General features: G+C 47.8%; 2 protein-coding genes across 13 annotated transcripts in view; both read right to left on the bottom strand.

Annotated features, from left to right (window-relative positions):
• Positions 1–741: 741 nt before the first annotated feature.
• On the bottom strand, positions 742–7,719 carry si:dkey-16n15.6 (organic solute transporter subunit alpha). 2 transcript variants are annotated; one of them, XM_044209893.1, is made up of 8 exons: positions 6,744–7,719; positions 6,554–6,653; positions 5,159–5,310; positions 4,959–5,032; positions 4,711–4,866; positions 4,345–4,456; positions 3,222–3,516; positions 742–1,938 (listed from the first exon to the last, which is right to left on the bottom strand). In XM_044209893.1, exons 2-8 carry the CDS (start codon positions 6,618–6,620, stop codon positions 1,520–1,522), a joined length of 1,275 nt encoding a protein of 424 aa, XP_044065828.1. In that variant the 5' UTR covers positions 6,621–6,653; positions 6,744–7,719; the 3' UTR covers positions 742–1,519. The 2 variants fall into 2 exon arrangements, with proteins under 2 accessions (XP_044065828.1, XP_044065829.1); XM_044209894.1 differs by having other exon boundaries at positions 1,012–1,938; positions 3,264–3,516.
• A 98-nt stretch (positions 7,720–7,817) lies between these two features.
• LOC122882472 (protein-serine O-palmitoleoyltransferase porcupine-like) overlaps positions 7,818–18,311 on the bottom strand; it is an 11,575-nt gene continuing 1,081 nt past the window's right edge. For 5 of the 11 annotated variants that reach the window (XM_044209888.1, XM_044209887.1, XM_044209886.1 and 2 more), the window contains exons 2-13: positions 17,622–17,823; positions 17,228–17,420; positions 15,961–16,004; positions 15,000–15,181; positions 14,780–14,910; positions 13,563–13,688; positions 10,767–10,867; positions 10,420–10,496; positions 10,089–10,152; positions 9,766–9,851; positions 8,470–8,580; positions 7,818–8,378 (exon numbers count right to left, since the gene is read on the bottom strand). In XM_044209888.1, the coding sequence (XP_044065823.1) occupies positions 8,277–8,378; positions 8,470–8,580; positions 9,766–9,851; positions 10,089–10,152; positions 10,420–10,496; positions 10,767–10,867; positions 13,563–13,688; positions 14,780–14,910; positions 15,000–15,181; positions 15,961–16,004; positions 17,228–17,420; positions 17,622–17,757 (1,353 nt within the window). In that variant the 5' untranslated portion in view covers positions 17,758–17,823 and the 3' untranslated portion in view covers positions 7,818–8,276. Of the gene's footprint in view, positions 8,379–8,464; positions 9,303–9,559; positions 9,852–10,088; positions 10,153–10,419; positions 10,497–10,766; positions 10,868–13,562; positions 13,689–14,779; positions 14,911–14,999; positions 15,182–15,960; positions 16,005–17,227; positions 17,421–17,621; positions 17,824–18,311 lie in introns of those variants that run through there. The other 6 variants (XM_044209892.1, XM_044209885.1, XM_044209891.1 and 3 more) reach the window with 4 other exon arrangements.

The following is an 18,311-nucleotide window of genomic DNA, read 5'->3' as shown; positions in this document are numbered from 1 at the left end:
CAGATGTGCGACGTGTGATTCACCCGGCAGGTGTGCGACGTGTGATTCACCCGGCAGGTGTGCCACATGTGATTCACCCAGCAGATGTGCCACATGTGATTCACCCAGCAGATGTGCCACATGTGATTCACCCAGCAGATGTGCCACATGTGATTCACCCGGCAGATGTGCCACATGTGATTCACCCGGCAGGTGTGCGCCACATGTGATTCACCCAGCAGATGTGCCACATGTGATTCACCCAGCAGATGTGCCACGTGTGATTCACCCAGCAGATGTGCCACGTGTGATTCACCCAGCAGATGTGCCACGTGTGATTCACCCAGCAGATGTGCGACGTGTGATTTACCCGGCAGATGTGCCACATGTGATTCACCCGGCAGATGTGCCACGTGTGATTCACCCGGCAGATGTGCCACGTGTGATTCACCCGGCAGATGTGCCACGTGTGATTCACCCGGCAGATGTGCCACGTGTGATTCACCCGGCAGATGTGCAACGTGTGAGTCACCCGGCAGATGTGCCACGTGTGATTCACCCGGCAGATGTGCGACGTGTGATTCACCCGGCAGATGTGCGACGTGTGAGTCACCCAGCAGATGTGCGACGTGTGAGTCACCCAGCAGATGTGCGACATGTGAGTCACCCAGCAGATGTGCCACATGTGATTTACCCAGCAGATGTGTGCCACGTGTGATTCACCCGGCAGATGTGTGCCACGTGTGATTCACCCGGCAGATGTGCGACGTGTGATTCACCCGGCAGATGTGCGACGTGTGATTCACCCGGCAGATGTGCGACGTGTGATTCACCCGGCAGATGTGCGACGTGTGATTCACCCGGCAGATGTGCGACGTGTGATTCACCCGGCAGATGTGCGACGTGTGATTCACCCGGCAGATGTGTGCCACATGTGATTCACCCGGCAGATGTGCGACGTGTGATTCACCCGGCAGATGTGTGCCACATGTGATTCACCCGGCAGATGTGTGTGCTGCAGCACAAAAAGCAAAGGTGCAGTTTAGTTTCAGTTGTACTTTAAATGTGGAGCCAGTGTGCAAACGTTGCAGGTCCCTGCAGCAACACAAAGAACCTGAACACTGGGGAACAGGCTTAGTATGATATACATGTTCTCTTGCACTCATCACGCCTTGTGGTATAAACAACTGCAAAACAAAAACTATTCCACACGTAGTGATTTTACAGAGCTGGAAGCAGCAACTTCTCCATGGACGAGACCACGTGCTGAATATTATGTATTCCCTCATTATGTAGCAGCCGAGTCCAGCTTGGAAAGTTCAGAGCTCACTCATGTGTGCTGAAGAGGTTTGGTGAATCTGCACCAGGAGCAGAACGAACAGTTTCCTATGTGTTAGGTACGTGTGTGTTATCACAGCACAGGGGGTGCAGTCCTCCAGGCAAGTCCTCAGGGCCCCACAGAGACCCAAACCACTACCGGCATCTTCAGTGGCTAAGCTTACACTTATTTACTCTTTTATTTACGGTCTTCCATAGTTGGTCAAACCACAGTGACATCCTTAGAGTCCTGATAGTTAATATCAGCCCTGACAGTAAAGTGGCTCAGATCTACGCCAGGCTCCACTGCAGACCTGGGCTCCGCTGGTTCTGGTCTGCCTGGCTGCTGACCTCTGGCCTGGGGGAAGGTGAAACCGTCCAGAGGAGCGTGCTCTATCCTGCACAGGCTGTCCTCGCTGTCACTGTGGTAACTGGGATTGGAGGCGCTGACGAGGAGGCCGGGCCAACCGTCCTCGCGATGCGTCGCCCGAACTTCGTCCGTTTGAACGGCCTTCTCCACCTGCCGGACCCCGACGGGCCCCGCCACCTCCTCCACCACGCTCGGCTCCACCTTACGGAACGTGTGGCGGGCGTACAGGCCGATGCAGAACATCTCCACGATCACGCAGTAGTGGTAGATCACTGAGAACACAGGACAGCAGCAGACATGATCATTACAGAGGAAACGGCCACACGTATCTTTGCCTTCTTTTCTTCTTTCGGTTTTCATTCAGAAAATGCATTTTAATTGTAATATGACGTGACACAACAGAATTATTAGCTTTGGTTATATTCTATAGGGGTTCATCTTTTAGAAATATGAATATTTTAATGAACTTTCTTGTGTCACTCTATAAACCTGCAGCTTGTACTTCAGTCAGTGATCTCCTACACTTCCATGAGGGCCTTCCCAAAGTAAACATAAAAAAAGTCACACCGTCCGTGTCCAGAATAAGTATGAATGCCGGGACTGTGCGTGATTTCCAGCCCAAGAACTGCTCAAAAGTTTCATCAAACTTGGTACAAGCCTGACAGCGTGCCAACTTCAAGTGTAAAGTGTAACTAAGGAATACAATTTCTGAATATATTTTTAATATACTATCATTTTTTATGTATTTCAAAAACAGCCCAAATCCTGTCCACCCACCCAAGCCCATTTTACCCCGGCTGCAGGCACCCAATGTAGTGCAGTTACTATTATAGGCTTTGGTTCCTTTCTTTTATTTATTTCTTTTATATATATATATATATATATATAAAATTTTGTTAATCTCCTGTATGCACTTTATTTGAACAAACGCACATCTGTTATTGCACTCAGGTTTTGGCGCACCCATACACTTAGAATGGTTTATATTTTTGTATAATTAGAAGAACAAAACTTGACATCTTTCATGTTGTTGCGCTCAGATTGCTATGATAACAAGGCTTGGCCGATTGCCCGGGGCAAGTAAAATGCCACGTCGGCTGCTGTAAACTTTACTGTTGCTGCTCTAGAAACATTTTGTTATATTTAAAATATTCAGTTCTAATCCTGATCTGAACTGATTTCTAAAAAAGAATATGTCGTCATCCCATTTTCAATATGCAAGAATGTTTGTTGCTTTGCATCTGTGACACACTGCGTCCGTGTTCGGATTCATTTACTTTATTAATAAAGATTAAACATGACAGTTAACTTCAGTTTTTGTTTTTTATTTGATAACCGCTAATAAATGAAACTACTTGTATAGTAACGTTGAACCCTGACATACTGAGGAGCAAGAATGAACCTCCAAGGAGCTACTGGTGCAGGATGTGACATGTCTTTACGTATGAAGACAATAAGTCGCACAGAACCAAAACAGAACATGGAAGGAACATCGCCAGAACCTTTACAGACAGGCTGGTTTTTGTTTTGTGCAAACTGGAATGTGAAGCCAAACCTGATTTGAGGCTGAGACTGGAAGAGGCCAGATGTGACTTACGCTGGGACCTGGTCAGGACGGAGAAGGGTGGAGTGCAGGGGATGACCTCCAGGGCACCCACGGTCTCTAAGATGCCACTCTGCAGGCCACACAGCACCAACACCACGATGACGCAGATGAACTTGGCTCTCAGCCCGTAGCCACGTAAAGCACTCTTGGTGGCTTTGTAAAACAGCAGGTGGCCGTAGAAGGACACGAAGGTCGACACGCATATGATGCCGTTCACGTACAGGTTGGGGTTCACCGAATCCACCTGGAGAACAAGAAGGTGTTGTCACTGGTTTTATCCTTCAACTCATCCAGAGCTGCAGGCAGGACTTCAGTCTTTTAGGGCCTCAGCAGGCTTCAAGTGAACTAGGAGAAAAGGCCAGCAGTCAAATTCTCCTCCCTGATCTCTCTCCAACAACTCTGCGTCGCGGTGTCTGTCGTACTGTACAAATGGAGACAACAGCACACACTCTCTCACAGTCTCCTCTGCAGGGCATCCATGGCGTCAACCTCAGCTGCTCACATGAAAAGTAGTTGTGCGAAGCATGAAAAAAGAGCTTGAGAGAGAAATTTAAACTCCGCCCACTCTCGCACATCCATACACCTGACCAATCATAAGACTCCGTTAGACGATCCGACACTTCATTTGAAGCATACTGAGGCCTTCGGTGTTGCTTATGGGATGCTGTATTTGTCAGTTTCCATCTGAACAACAAAGACTTCTAAGGTTGTCGGTAAAGGTGTAAACCAGTATGAATGAGAAGCTGATGTTGCGTTTATAAAGATACATGTTATCTCCACGCGGCTTTAAACACGTTACTTTCACAAGTTCAATGCAAACGTTTGGTTCTTTTTGGACAAATATTCTGATATAGACTCAGTTAAGGGAAACGTATCTGATGTCTTAACGTGGCAAAGCACTGAAAAACTGATAACTGATCAAAAACTATGGGAATACAGGAAGTGTCCTTTCACCCGAGCATGCAGAAGGTCACAGATCGCCCTCCCTATAAAATACATTACAGCAGCGCAGACTACAGCTCGACTACACAACGCTCGCTGGGACAATAAACAGTGTGAATAAATGACTCACGTCACCGTAGTTGTACTGCTCATCCGTCCACAGGACCAGCGTGACGAAGAACAGGATGCTGCGGACAACAGAGAGCTGCAGCACAGCGGCCATCATCCAGCCCCGGCTGCTGCTGCACACCACAGAGGAAGACACGTCGCGTCACACGGCCTGCACGCTTCGTACCAACACAGTCAGGTTAACAGATAACTGTGGTACTAACAACCACACACAGGTGACCCGAGCTGCCACCACACCTGACAGCGCTCTGAAGATGCAGTACCTGTGACGGCCACTGGGTGTTGGCTCCAAACAACATCTTTGACTCTAGTGAAATCTACACCCAGTGCAGGTGTAGGGTCACTCAGGTGTGTGTCTGGTGTGTACCTGTTGATGGCCACCAGTGGCAGACAGCAGCAGCAGCAGCAGGGGAAAGGATCTGGAGATACCTGCTGGCCAGACAAGGCCGCCAACATGCGAGCTTTCCCTCCAAAGAAGTCTGTGATCAGTCCCATGAACTTCAGCAAGGTGATGGAGTGATACCTGCACACACACACACACACACACGTTCAGACAGGACCAACGCACAGCAGTGTGATGACACTCTTTAGTTTATTCAAGACGCGTTAACTCACAGTGAAGCGATGAAATTACACAGCGAGGAAGAGCGCGGCACATACAGCGCTATGAGGGAGGTGAAGGTAAAAACCTGAGGTAAAGACGACATTCAGAGACTGAGCAGAGTTCACTGGGACCCAAACACATTCAGCATACTTCAGATGTGAAGGGGTTACTGGTTTCAGCTGTCAGAGGAGAGCGAGGAGGCTGACGTTACCGGGTACATCCCTAATATCCACAGGTAGAGCCGCTGTCGTCTGGACGAGGGAACGCGGCGCAGGAAGAAGCCCGCCTCCTCCAGGAACACCCCCAGCAAAATGAGCGCCAGGCCGGCCGGGATGAGGAAGAGCCACAGCTCATCTTTAATGGCTGACAAAACACACACACACACACACACACACACACACACTGTAACCAGGCCTGATAATCAGACTGAGTCTCCATTAGTTTCATTCTTTCAGCCTGACGTCTTCGTCACGCTGCGGTAGGACTGAAACCAATCAGAAGAGACCGATTTAGAAGCTTAACGTCTGTCGTGTCGATTGAAGAAATGTGTTGATTTAAAGCTCCAGTGTGGAACGTTTAGGAGCAGCTGTCGGCAGACATGGAATATAATATTTATTAGTATGTTTTCATCAGTGTTTAATCACCTGAAAATAAGAACCATGTGTTTTCGTCACCTTAGAATCAGCATTTATATCTACAGAGGGAGCGGGTCCGCTTCCACGAGGCCGCCATGTTGCACCGCCATGTTTCTACAGGAGCCCAGAACGGACAAACCAGACACCGGCTCTACAGAGGGCCTTTCGTGTTCACATGGCTGCAAACTGCAGTTTCACCACTAGAGGCTGCTAAATCCTCCACGCTGGACCTTTCAGAGTTGTTGATCTCGTCCACACTGAATGATTTCCTTCATGCTTTTAATTTGCTTAGTTTCTGCCATGTGTTTATACTCAGGCTTCCAACTTCCTGTGGCTACTTGAAGCAGCTACTTATCTCAGGAGGCATTACGCCTGATAAAAGAAATAAAATAACCAATGTTTTCTATTTCCCTTTGAACGCAATATGATTTGACACCAAATATTTGGATGAAGTCTTCTCCGTATTCCCTCCAACACTATTCTATCACATTTGGTCTATTTAAGGTAGCAAAATACTGCACGTGTACTTTCCTGGTATTTGTCCTCCACAGTTGTATGTGTCCTAATACGGATGTCCTCCCATTGTAAATAACAATTCCCAGTTGTTGCTTTGCTGTGGGTGGTTCTGTTTACAAATGCTTTCCAGCACTTTCTGATGGTTCAACATTTACAGGATATAACTGGAATAACTGGATGTTCATCAGCTGTTTTCATGTGTTTATTTTAGGGAGACCATGACAGATACAAAAAATAATTTGTTCAAAATGATGAATGGATTTTATTTCTAGTGGTATTCATTAAATTTGTTAACGTTCTGTATGAATAAAAATAATACATATCAAACGGTATCACATATATTGGCATGTTGCTTTAATAATTCCCATTATTAATTCGCCCTGGTCACACTTAGCATTGTTTACATAAGACTGATCCTTCTGGCAGAACAATCAGCACATTATTAGTTTACTTACCACTGAAGATCTGTGACGACAGAGGGATCTCAGGCCCGATCCAGCTACAGTTGGCCCCTCTTCCCATTCTCTATATAACGTTCCTCTACCGTGTGTCCACCTGTGTCACAACACACACAACAAACAGGAGTCAGCCACAAAAACCTGCGTCTGATTAAGGGCCGACTGAATGACACAGCAGCAAACTAACCTGTAACGTCCCTGGAAGACAGCCGCGGCGTTTGTCTCCAGACTTTTGTCTGTCGTTTCCGTGTTGACCTGAACACGTCCTGTCTGACGGGAGACATTAATGATTGACTAGATACAGGTAAGAGGACAGGTGGGGGTCCAAGTCCATCCTGCAAGAGGCTAGAAGTTCACCTGAGAAGAAACACACCTGTGTGGGTTAGTGAAAGCTCCGCTAATCAATATTCTCATATAAACAGTGCGTCACATGACTACGTGTGTGTGATGTTCCCTCAGCTCTACAGTGGTTTAGTGGGTTTACGGGACACTTCCCGTAGTTACCTGGATGTACCTCCAGTTCTGTGAGGACATGCTCCGCCCCCTAACGGGCTTCACGATTGGGCTGCGTTTCATTACTGTTTCCACCTCCCCTCAGCCCTTGGGGTCACGTGACAGCAGACGTCGCACGGAGGCGCTTGGAGAGCAGAGGGAGAGCGGGCGGAAAATCAACAACCAAGCAGCTTTAAAATGCAGGAACGGCAGCGTCATCGATCGTTATTGGTTGTATTAGATCATTGTTGATCATCATGGTGACTGCATTCCCATTCAGCCTGAGACGCTGCTGTTACAGACCAAACAGCCAAAGATTTCCATTTTTCAACAGCTGATCCGGTCTGGTTCTGCTGCCTTTTCCCCGGCTTACAGCACACAGAAGTACACAGAATATGGTAGTATTTACTACAGTACACAGCAGTATGGAGCGTACAGTAAATAGCAGTATATGAGTGACGACGTATTGATGACCAACAATAATATGACAGTTTGTCTCAGTGCTGACCCGGCCACGCACACTCTGTTTCTGTAGTTTATATATTTATATTTTATACCATAGATCTGTAGTCCTAGTTTTTTACAGTTGTCACTGTGTTGTTTTGTATTTTACTGTTGAGTTGTGAATATTTATGTAAAGACGGCTGTTGCAGCCTAGCCGTAGCGCTGCTCCAGGCTCCGTACATAACGACTGTTCACTTTATTAAGTGTTTTAATACACCTTCCTTCCTGCCTGTCAGTCTGTTACTAATAATCAAACAGGAGCTTGTTGACATTAACAGAAACGTTTAATAGAAAAAATACAAAAACACACAATAGCAGCAGCAGCAGTAAAAAAGACTTTAGTAACAGAAGAACATGTGAACAGTCACAGTTATGGACCCTTTGAAAATCGATATAATCATGTATCTTTACCTTCACATGGTGGACTGTGGAAATGCTTTTGGACACGACTTTAACACCAACATTACAACAGAACAACAGACACACGCACAGTAAGGAACTGATCTGGTCTACTGGGAGGTCTCGTGTGTTTGTTCTCTTTCTTCTGATCGTGTTTTCAGTGCAGTCAAATCACTGGACTGATTCTTTTCTGCACTTCATTTCAAAATGTCCTGAAACGATCCTTTCACCTGAGAGACAGGTTACTTTATGTCTGTCCTCACATCCCGATACTGTGTCATGAAGTATCCGGTGTCTGCCAGCCCTCCCATCTGCTGCAGCGGCGTTACTGAATTAAACGGTAGAAGACCCAGCAGGCGAACACGACCCAGTGGCTCGCCCAGTTCAGTTCAGACCACCTCTGGATGGTGTGCACGGCCGTGTAACCCTGCAAACGAGCACACACGTCTCAGTCTCACGTGCAAGTCTGCGCAGGTCTGATCATTGTGGGCTCGGCCCTCGGGGGGGGGGGCTCTTACCTCTTCTACTTCCTGTTCATCGACTCCGGGATCAAACATGGAGCCCAGGTAGGTGAGGTGGAAGATGGCCAGGAAGCTGAAAACCAGGTTCAGCATCATCACCCAGTACTCCTACGGAGCAAAGGCAAAAGAATAAACTGTGAGACATCTGGGAAAATATTTTTAACCCTTAAAGTGAAACTTAACACCCCTGAAAACCTGGTCTTTGGTGACCTCCAGTGGCTTCCCTTCTCACCTGGCTGCAGTGATGTACAGGTGCACTCCAGGACCCTGTGACATCACTGCTGGGTGTGGTTACAGATGCAACAGAGCACATTTCTGACCCCAGTGAAACAGGCCTGACACCTTGAACCAGAGAGGGCAGCAAAGCACAGCTTTAACCTGCAGTTAAGTTCCCCTTAACGCTGCACGACACGTCATGATGCTCATGTTTCTGCAAAGCAGCTGAATGATGCCCGACACAGACTCCAGGACAGAAGACGCTTTATTACTCCATGCAAATGAAAACAAGAGGGTCGAGTAAAGGATGCAAACAACCTTAAAGTGCCACAGGAAGCTGGTGGTGTTAACGGGATACTTCACCGCTGAAAGATGGTGTTTTCATAAAACTGGGGCCGTGTATGCTAACCCTCAGAAAACCGTGGATTGTATGTTTTCACACTGTAACGTCGCTAATGCTCAGACGGCAGTTTCGCCCCGCCGGCTTTGAATGTTTTTTCCAGTTTCTTTTCGGGGTCCTGGAGTGTGTCTGAAGCACTCCCCTGTCCACATGTGGCCCAAAGCTTTGCTGTAGCGCACAGCGACTCCAGTTTACTGATTCACTTCACTAACATCTGTAATGAAATAAAGCAAATTGTGAAATGAATAAACCCCAGAAACTGAATTTGAAAATTCAGAAAATGACCCCCAGGCGGTTAAATAAACAGTGCGGGGTTATTATTAAAGACTGCTCTGAATCAGTTTCTGTTCTGGGGCTGGACCCCCCCGCCCCCACAACCCGGTCTACTCTACAAACAGACCGGTGACGTTTAGCTGTTATTTGATGCTTCCTGTAACTTGAAGTTTCTCCTAAAGTGGCGTGTAAACTTACAGACAGGCCCGACGGAGTCGCGGTACCTCGGCAGCGATCAAAATGTCCCCTCCTGACACGGAGTACCATGGTGGGTTTTTTCATGCCCCCCATAACTGCAGTACTAACAGCCGCAGAGAGTTTTACGCAGGTTGCCGTTGATTTCTTACTGCATGTCGTTATGTTTCGACCGCTCGGCGCTGCTTTGTGTCGAGATGACGCTGTACCTTCTTGTGCTGATGGCTGCAGTCGGAGGCGCAGGGTCTGGACAGGATGCAGGCACTGAAGATGGAGGCGAGCTTCTTTCTCAGAACTGAGGGGGAGAAAACAGAACAGCAGCATTGACCAGCTGTGAGAAACAAACCGGCCTTTATGAACACTAACAGGAGTCCGACACTGTTTGTTCGTGCGCGCTCCACATGAGGACACAGCGTCACCGCTTGGGTCAGTAACACGTCACTTCGGCATCTTGTACAGTAGTTTGTGCAGGTAAAAAGTGATCACCATCTTCACTGGCTCAACTTTCTCAGTTAAATACTGCTGTTCATACCATGTTCAATGTAAGTGATGAAGCCCAGCGAGAGCAGAACAGCTCCCAGGTGAAAACTCAGACCCTGAAGAAAACAAACAGCACGTTAAAGTAGTGACGGTCCATCATTCAGCATCATCTCTATATTCTCATGACAACATCAGCGTCTTCATTCAAATGTTTCAGAAAAATGTCTTCACAGGTCCTCTATCAGCGGACAGTTAAAGGCAGGAGATTGTAGTTTATCATGTATACTGAAGTGAAAGTAGAAGAAAAAGTGTCTCTAACATGAATTTAGTGTACTAAATCATAATATATATTAATATAACAGTGTGGGCATCATCTTACTAACATGCAGTAAGGCGCTGGCTGTGTACGTCACCAGGATGGCGGGAAAGGTCCCCAGTTTCATGGTGCTTTTAAAGACGTCTGAGGAACACGGAGGACAGAGCGCAGTAACACACGACATCGTGATAACATAGAAATACAGTTTTTAATGTAACGCTCATAAAAACATTCAGTGCCAATGTGTTTTAAAGATGTACTGCAAAAACTAAATTACATGACTGTACTGTGATGAAACACATCGGCGCTGGTGTCAGTAAGTTATGAAAATCTGCATTTCGCCATCTACTGTTTTAAATCACAGCAGTGTTTGGTGATGCTGCAGTGGAGAGACAGACGGAGTGGAGGACTTACAGGTTTTCAGCCATTCGGACATGGGGATGTTCCAGGACGTCACCACCAGCACCATGGAGCGAGGCATCTCCACACTGAGAGGCTTCACCACACTCATGTCCCTACAGGGAGGACAGGGAGGAGAGAGGGCAGGGAGGAGAGAGGACAGGGAGGAGAGAGGGCAGGGAGGAGAGAGGACAGGGAGGAGAGAGGGCAGTGGACAGGGAGGAGAGAGGACAGGGAGGAGAGAGGGCAGTGGACAGGGAGGAGAGAGGACAGGGAGGAGAGAGGGCAGTGGACAGGGAGGAGAGAGGGACAGGGAGGAGAGAGGACAGGGAGGAGAGAGGGGCAGTGGACAGGGAGGAGAGAGGACAGGGAGGAGAGAGGACAGGGAGGAGAGAGAGGGCAGTGGACAGGGAGGAGAGAGGGCAGTGGACAGGGAGGAGAGAGGACAGGGAGGAGAGAGGGCAGTGGACAGGGAGGAGAGAGGACAGGGAGGAGAGAGGACAGGGAGGAGAGAGGGCAGTGGACAGGGAGGAGAGAGGACAGGGAGGAGAGAGGACAGGGAGGAGAGAGGGCAGTGGACAGGGAGGAGAGAGGGCAGTGGACAGGGAGGAGAGAGGACAGGGAGGAGAGAGGACAGGGAGGAGAGAGGGCAGTGGACAGGGAGGAGAGAGGGCAGTGGACAGGGAGGAGAGAGGGCAGTGGACAGGGAGGAGAGAGGACAGGGAGGAGAGAGGGCAGTGGACAGGGAGGAGAGAGGACAGGGAGGATAGTGGACAGGGAGGAGAGAGGACAGTGGACAGGGAGGAGAGAGGACAGGGAGGATAGTGGACAGGGAGGAGAGAGGGCAGGGAGGAGAGAGGGCAGGGAGGAGAGAGGGCAGGGAGGAGAGAGGGCAGTGGACAGGGAGGAGAGAGGGACAGGGAGGATACAGGGGACAGGAGGAGAGAGGGGCAGGAGGAGAGGGGCAGGGAGGAGAGAGGGCAGGGAGGAGAGGGGCAGTGGACAGGGAGGAGAGAGGACAGGGAGGATAGTGGGCAGGGAGGAGAGAGGACAGTGGACAGGGAGGAGAGAGGACAGGGAGGAGAGAGGGCAGTGGACAGGAGGAGAGAGGGACAGGGAGGAGAGGACAGGAGGGAGAGAGGCAGTGGACAGGAGGAGAGAGGACAGGAGGAGGAGAGAGGACAGGAGGAGAGAGAGGGCAGTGGACAGGGGAGAGAGAGGGCAGTGGACAGGGAGGAGAGAGGACAGGGAGGAGAGAGGGCAGTGGACAGGGAGGAGAGAGGACAGGAGGAGGAGAGGAGGACAGGAGGAGAGAGGGGGCAGTGGACAGGGAGGAGAGGGACAGGGAGGAGGAGGACAGGGAGGAGAGAGGGCAGTGGACAGGGAGGAGAGAGGGACAGTGGACAGGGAGGAGAGAGGACAGGGAGGAGGAGAGGACAGGGAGGAGAGGGGACAGTGGACAGGGAGGAGAGAGGCAGTGGACAGGGAGGAGAGAGGCAGTGGACAGGAGGAGAGAGGACAGGAGAGAGAGAGAGGACAGGAGAGGACAGAGAGGAGCAGTGGACAGGGAGGAGAGAGGGCAGTGGACAGGGAGGAGAGAGGGGGCAGTGGACAGGAGGAGAGAGGACAGGGAGGAGAGAGGGCAGTGGACAGGGAGGAGAGAGGGCAGTGGACAGGAGGAGAGAGGGCAGGGAGGAGAGAGGGAGAGAGGGAGGAGAGAGGGCAGGGAGGAGAGGGCAGTGGACAGGAGAGAGAGGACAGGGAGGATAGTGGGCAGGGAGGAGAGAGGACAGTGGACAGGAGGAGAGAGGGACAGGGAGGATAGTGGGCAGGGAGGAGAGAGGACAGTGGACAGTGGACAGGGAGGAGAGAGGGCAGGGAGGATAGTGGGCAGGGAGGAGAGAGGACAGGGAGGATAGTGGACAGGGAGGAGAGAGGACAGGGAGGAGAGAGGACAGGGAGGATAGTGGACAGGGAGGAGAGAGGACAGGGAGGATAGTGGACAGGGAGGAGAGAGGACAGTGGACAGGGAGGAGAGAGGACAGGGAGGATAGTGGACAGGGAGGAGAGAGGACAGGGAGGATAGTGGGCAGGGAGGAGAGAGGACAGGAAGGATAGTGGACAGGGAGGACAGGGAGGACAGGGGACAAACGGAGCAGTGTGAAGCGACGAGGTCTGTCTGTTAAGTTTGAGGACTCCTGAATTTGAACAGATGGGATGGTAATGACTGTTCCAGGTATTACTCACGCTCTCGGGTGTTACCAGGGAGAGTGCGTTATGGCTGTGAAAAACTTCAGTTTGATTGCAAAACGTGAAAATATAAATTAATTTAATTAATTAATTCATGTTTTTGCTTTGGCAAGTGACTATAGTATAAGCGGGATAATGCCCTTCGAGGTGTCAGGAATGAATGGATAACAGGGAGGCCAGAACCGTCCGACGCGCAGCGGGCATTAACCCTTACATATTATATATTATACTATACTCGTACTATACTTTATATATATATTATACTATACTATGTTAATATGTTGTACTGTTTTATTACATTATATACTATATTATATTTCTATTAATACAGATTAAGTCTCATCACGTAATCATAATATATTCTGGTGTTTGCTGTGAGTAGATGATATCATAGCCAGATGGATTGTTTATTAGCCACATGACCGGTGGGATTTGTTTTCGGTACAGTATGTTATACTCTGCAGCACAAATACATAAATGAACAACAGCAGACAATCCACGCACACACGCACACACACACAGGATCTCCACTGTCCCCCCACCGTGAAACTCTAAACTTACCATCTGACGTTGTCTTTTTCCTCAGTGCAGCCGGCTCCAGCCAGCATGCTGGTGCCTTCACTCAGGTGACCCACAAAGTAGTTACTGAAGTGGAAGGACACTGCATTCTCATAAGCATGCAGCCACCTGTGCAACACACAGTCAAGTAAAAGTCCTAAAGACCACAAAGTAGAACAATTCCAGGTCAGTGAAAACAGAGCTGACCTTTTTAAGTTGGTAAGACAGAAGCAACAGCAAGATGATATTCAAGTAACTCTTACTTTGAGTTTAAAGTCTAAACATCCTAAACATTTTGGGTCCCTCAAATCCACAGTGCTGCTGTGAGACTGGTCCGAGTGTCTGAGGGGGGGCAGGTAGTCTCAGCACCGGCTGCGATAGGGGACTCTGTTCTGGGCTCAGCTCCTGGGTCTGGAGGGCTTTGGGATGGAGGGGGTCTCGGGGGCTGAATGTTAAGTATCAGCGGGTCTCTGCCTGATTCTGCTCCACATGCATCTGTTGGTGTTTTTCTGTGTGAAATGTATCTGCAGAGTCCTGCATGTAGAGACTCTGCTGGACGTTTGTCCCGGCGGGTAAAGCTCTGGTGAGTGGACCCCAGACTCACCACCAGACAGCGCAGTGGGCCGGACGACACTATCAGATATTTTAAAAATGATGTTCTCTTAATTACATTTCGAGCTCGTCGACCTTTTTCTTTGAGTGCGTTCGCTGCCACGTTGAAACGCCCTGATGCTGCTATGGTTACACCCAGGTAGGTCTGACTCACACTGCGTTCACTGATATGATTATTAATGGTAAACGGGTATTTGTTCTCCTGACATCTGGGGCGTTTCTGAAAAATCATGACATTAGTTTTCTTCATATTTCTCTCTCTGAACTGGCGCTATATAAATAAAACTGAACTGAAATTGGATAGAATGATTTGTCGCAGTACCTGACAGCGGGTTACTGTAACATCACGCCACTGATGCTATTATCAAGCACAGCAGCCTTAAAGTGGCCTTTGCAGAGATGAGCACAGAACTGGTGGACGCACATCTTCTGAAAGACTGTTCATGTCGTATTTTAAACCCCCTGCAGCAGACTCGTGTCTGTGGGGCTGAAAACAAGCCTCTCAAATGTCTCTTGGAAGCAGGGAAAGACAGACAAGACAGTACTGAGTTCTCTGTATTGTAAAGCCGTTGTATTGCAGGGGGACAAAGACGGAAAATGTGCCTTACTTCTGTGTGACTGTGTTTCCATGGATGGGGATGAACAAAGTGAAGAGGTAAGGGGCGATGCAGGTGGAGACCAGCAGACAGATCTGACTCTTCAGGAGGCCGAGGGAGGAGCTACGCAGCCACAACCAGCTCTGAGGAACAAACCACCTCGTCAGCACCGCAGTACGATGCACGAAGAACAGCAAGCCCACGGGGGAAGCAGGAAACACCAATTACTCACCAGCTTTCTGCCTTCAACGGCGTTTTTATAAGTGGAGAAGCTGATCCAAGGGCCGAAGACCACAGTGCCCACAAAGAGGACATAACCCAGGAACTCAGCTGGGGAGGGCAGGCTGCCCACGGCTCCTCTGTCCAGGTCAAAGGCCAGAGAGATGGCCTTCATGGCCACCACCATCTGAGAGCCTGACACACACACAATCACTGACGACCAGGATCACGGCTGGACAAACTGAAAGAGTTCGAGCGGTCAGAGCACAGAGCACGGCTGCTTGATCCTCACAAACTTTCATACTGAGGTTTCTTTCTGACGTTTAGGGAAAGCAGTTAAGGGGGAAACACATTTTTCTTTTTCTTGACAAATATTAAGGGGGAACTTTAACGTCATGGTTAGTTCGACTCAGTCTGTAAAAACTGTTGTTTCATGTCTTCTGTGGCTCTTTCTGAAGTCTGAGAAAGATGATCTCTGACAAATATGTTTTCAGAAAGCCTCATATTAGACACTAGAACTATACTTCATATACTTACACCTATTTAATAAGGTATTATATGTTTTATTCAATCTTGACACCAACAGACAGAGCTTGACAGATTAATATTATGAGTATTATAAGTATTTAATAAATAATAAAGTATTTTCACTATTTTTCTGACACCAGTTATTAGTATGTGCTTTCACTTACACGTCATTGGTCTGACAATTAAATATTGCATTACATTACTTCTAACTCTCCATTTTATTCTGAATGCCAGGTGCACGTTTCCCTGAACCATGCTCATGGTTTATCAATCAGGGCACGCAGCTCTGTACATTTCTGCTTTATATCATCGTAAATCGAACCCTTGTCACTGTCATTATTTTATAGTATAAAAACAAAAAGATAATGAAAATGATCTTTCTTCTTCTTCCTTCTTAAACACGATTAAATGCATAGTTGTGGAAAATGAATAAATTAAATATTTACCTCTTATTCTGTTCCAGGTCACCATGTCAATCAAATGCAACTCTCTGAAACGAAGAGGTAAAAATAATATTACAAAGCTTGAACTCTACATCAGAAAGCAGAAGGTTTGCAGAACTACTTATGAAATGAATTAATGGGGAAACGAGACAAGGAAGTGTACAATTATTCAACAAGCGATGATTCCAGTCTGCTTCCAGGGGTCTGTACTACCAAGCAGGACTTGGGGTTAGCAGGTAACTTCAGGGTTTTCAGTCCTACGACGGTGGCTCACTTCTTACCGGGGCAGATCGCCATGGTAACTTGTGCTGAACACCTGACCTGCTCCGGAGCAGGTTATGTTCGAGGTAACAGATCGACGCGTACAAAAGCACCGCCTGTACTGGCTACCGACCAACCAGTCCTCTTGGAGAATGGCGTCGTCGCTCATATTGGATCCTGCGGAGCTCGGTGCGCAGAATAAACAAAGAATTAAGAAATAAAAGCTCGGTGTGCGGATCGCGAGGGTCTCTGAGGACGGCGAGAGAGTTCAGACGACCAGCGCTTTAGCATCCCGATATCATCTAGACTGAAGCGCTACAGCCTCGTACTTGGTGTTCCTATAAGATATGAAAGTGAGCCTACTCAGCGCTTTGAATTATGTTTTTATATTTATCTTTTATTTCGCTCGGGCTGCGGCTCAAAGACAGAGAATAAAGGGATCATATAAGAACACATTCGTTTAATGGGATACACAAATCTTCATACCTTCTTCAAATGTTTAGGTTTATCTGAATTCAGAAGTACCGAGTTACATTATACTTCAGTCTTGCTCTGCTCTGTTTTCAGATTTAATTCAGCCGCTGTCTTTACATTTTGTCCTCTGTGTTTTATTTCTGGTTTCTAATCGTCCACAGTGTTTAAGTTGTTATTGTTGTGTTGCTATATAAATAAACTTTATTATTATTATTTTTATTACTATTATAAATGTAATTATAGTCAGATCTCGTGCCCTAATGATGAAGCTAGTCTGATGTGGGTAGTAAATAAATAGTGAACAGAGCAGTCACAAACTGTAAATAGTGAATGATGACGATGATGATGATGATGATGATGATGCAGTTTGCAACTACATCACTGCTGCACACGGTGTGGAAAAAGCATGTAGTCACCACTAGTCGGAGGTGCAAGTGGCATACTGCCTAAATGGGCACTTCAGGGACAATCCAGGACAAGCTGTAATAATCAGCTTCAGTTTCCAGGAAACTGGTTTTTTGCAGTGTTTTCTCACCCAATGAGGAGGTAGACGAGGATGACGACGGAGAGGAAGAGGCCTCTGCTGCTGGAGTGTCGGCTGAGGAGCAGGACCAGGTAACAGAGCGCGCTGAGCAACAGCACCCACAACATGTGCAGCTCAAAGAACAGGAAGAGGCCGTACATCCCAGCCAACACCGACACTACGTGCTTCACAGTGGACACACCGTCTGACGAACACACGCAGGAAAACACTTCAGTCACAGGGCCGATGGCCTCTGGAGTCCCTAATGAGGCTTAAACTGAAATATGTGTCATCACATCACAGTGGGTTGAATGTGTGCTGATTCGAGCCAGGTGTAATAAATGTGTATGATATGGAAAACCACGAACAGGTAAGACGAGCCTTCCTGTGAGTCAGTGCAGCTCACCCAGTCTGAAGCAGAGTCTGCAGATCAGGCAGAGCAGCAGCAGCCTCCAGACCTGCTGTAGGCCCTGCTGGACTGTACTGAGACCACAGCTCTCAGCCAGCTGCTGCAAGACCGCCAGCCTGACGGACATGTCCATCCCGCAGCTGCACACACACACACAGCAACCAAGTGTACTACAACGTTCATCAACCTATGAAAATGACTGAATGAGATAAAAACAAATTGACAAATTCATTATTATTATCTTATCCAAAACAACATGCCACTGTGGACAAAGCTTCACGGCAAAATTTACAGAAAATGTGCATCAATGTGAAATAAAGTAAAATAGCTGTGTATTGGTTCAGCTGCTTTAGAGTAGGACTCAACTAACAATTCTTTTCATATTGATTATCGAGGGAAAGAGTGCAAATATATAAAACATATAAACAAAAAATGAACAATAAAGTTTATAATAAGGTGCACTGATGAATCATTTGGTCTATAAAATTTCATTAAAGTCCAAGGTGACGTCTTGTTTTGTGTGTGTCCAAAACCCAAAGATATTCAGTTTACAAAAATATAAAAATGAGAAAGGAAGAAGAAAAGAAAGAAATCCTGATGTGTGAGAAGCTGGATTAACAATTCATCAGTTCTCAAAAGCATTGCATATTAATCATAAACCATTTCGTGTTATTTCCAACGCATTAA

This window comes from Siniperca chuatsi, linkage group LG10, assembly GCF_020085105.1.
Source record: "Siniperca chuatsi isolate FFG_IHB_CAS linkage group LG10, ASM2008510v1, whole genome shotgun sequence".
Taxonomy (NCBI): domain Eukaryota; kingdom Metazoa; phylum Chordata; class Actinopteri; order Centrarchiformes; family Sinipercidae; genus Siniperca; species Siniperca chuatsi.
The sequence above is the reverse complement of the archived record's forward strand: the minus strand, read 5'-3'. Positions and strand labels throughout refer to the sequence as shown.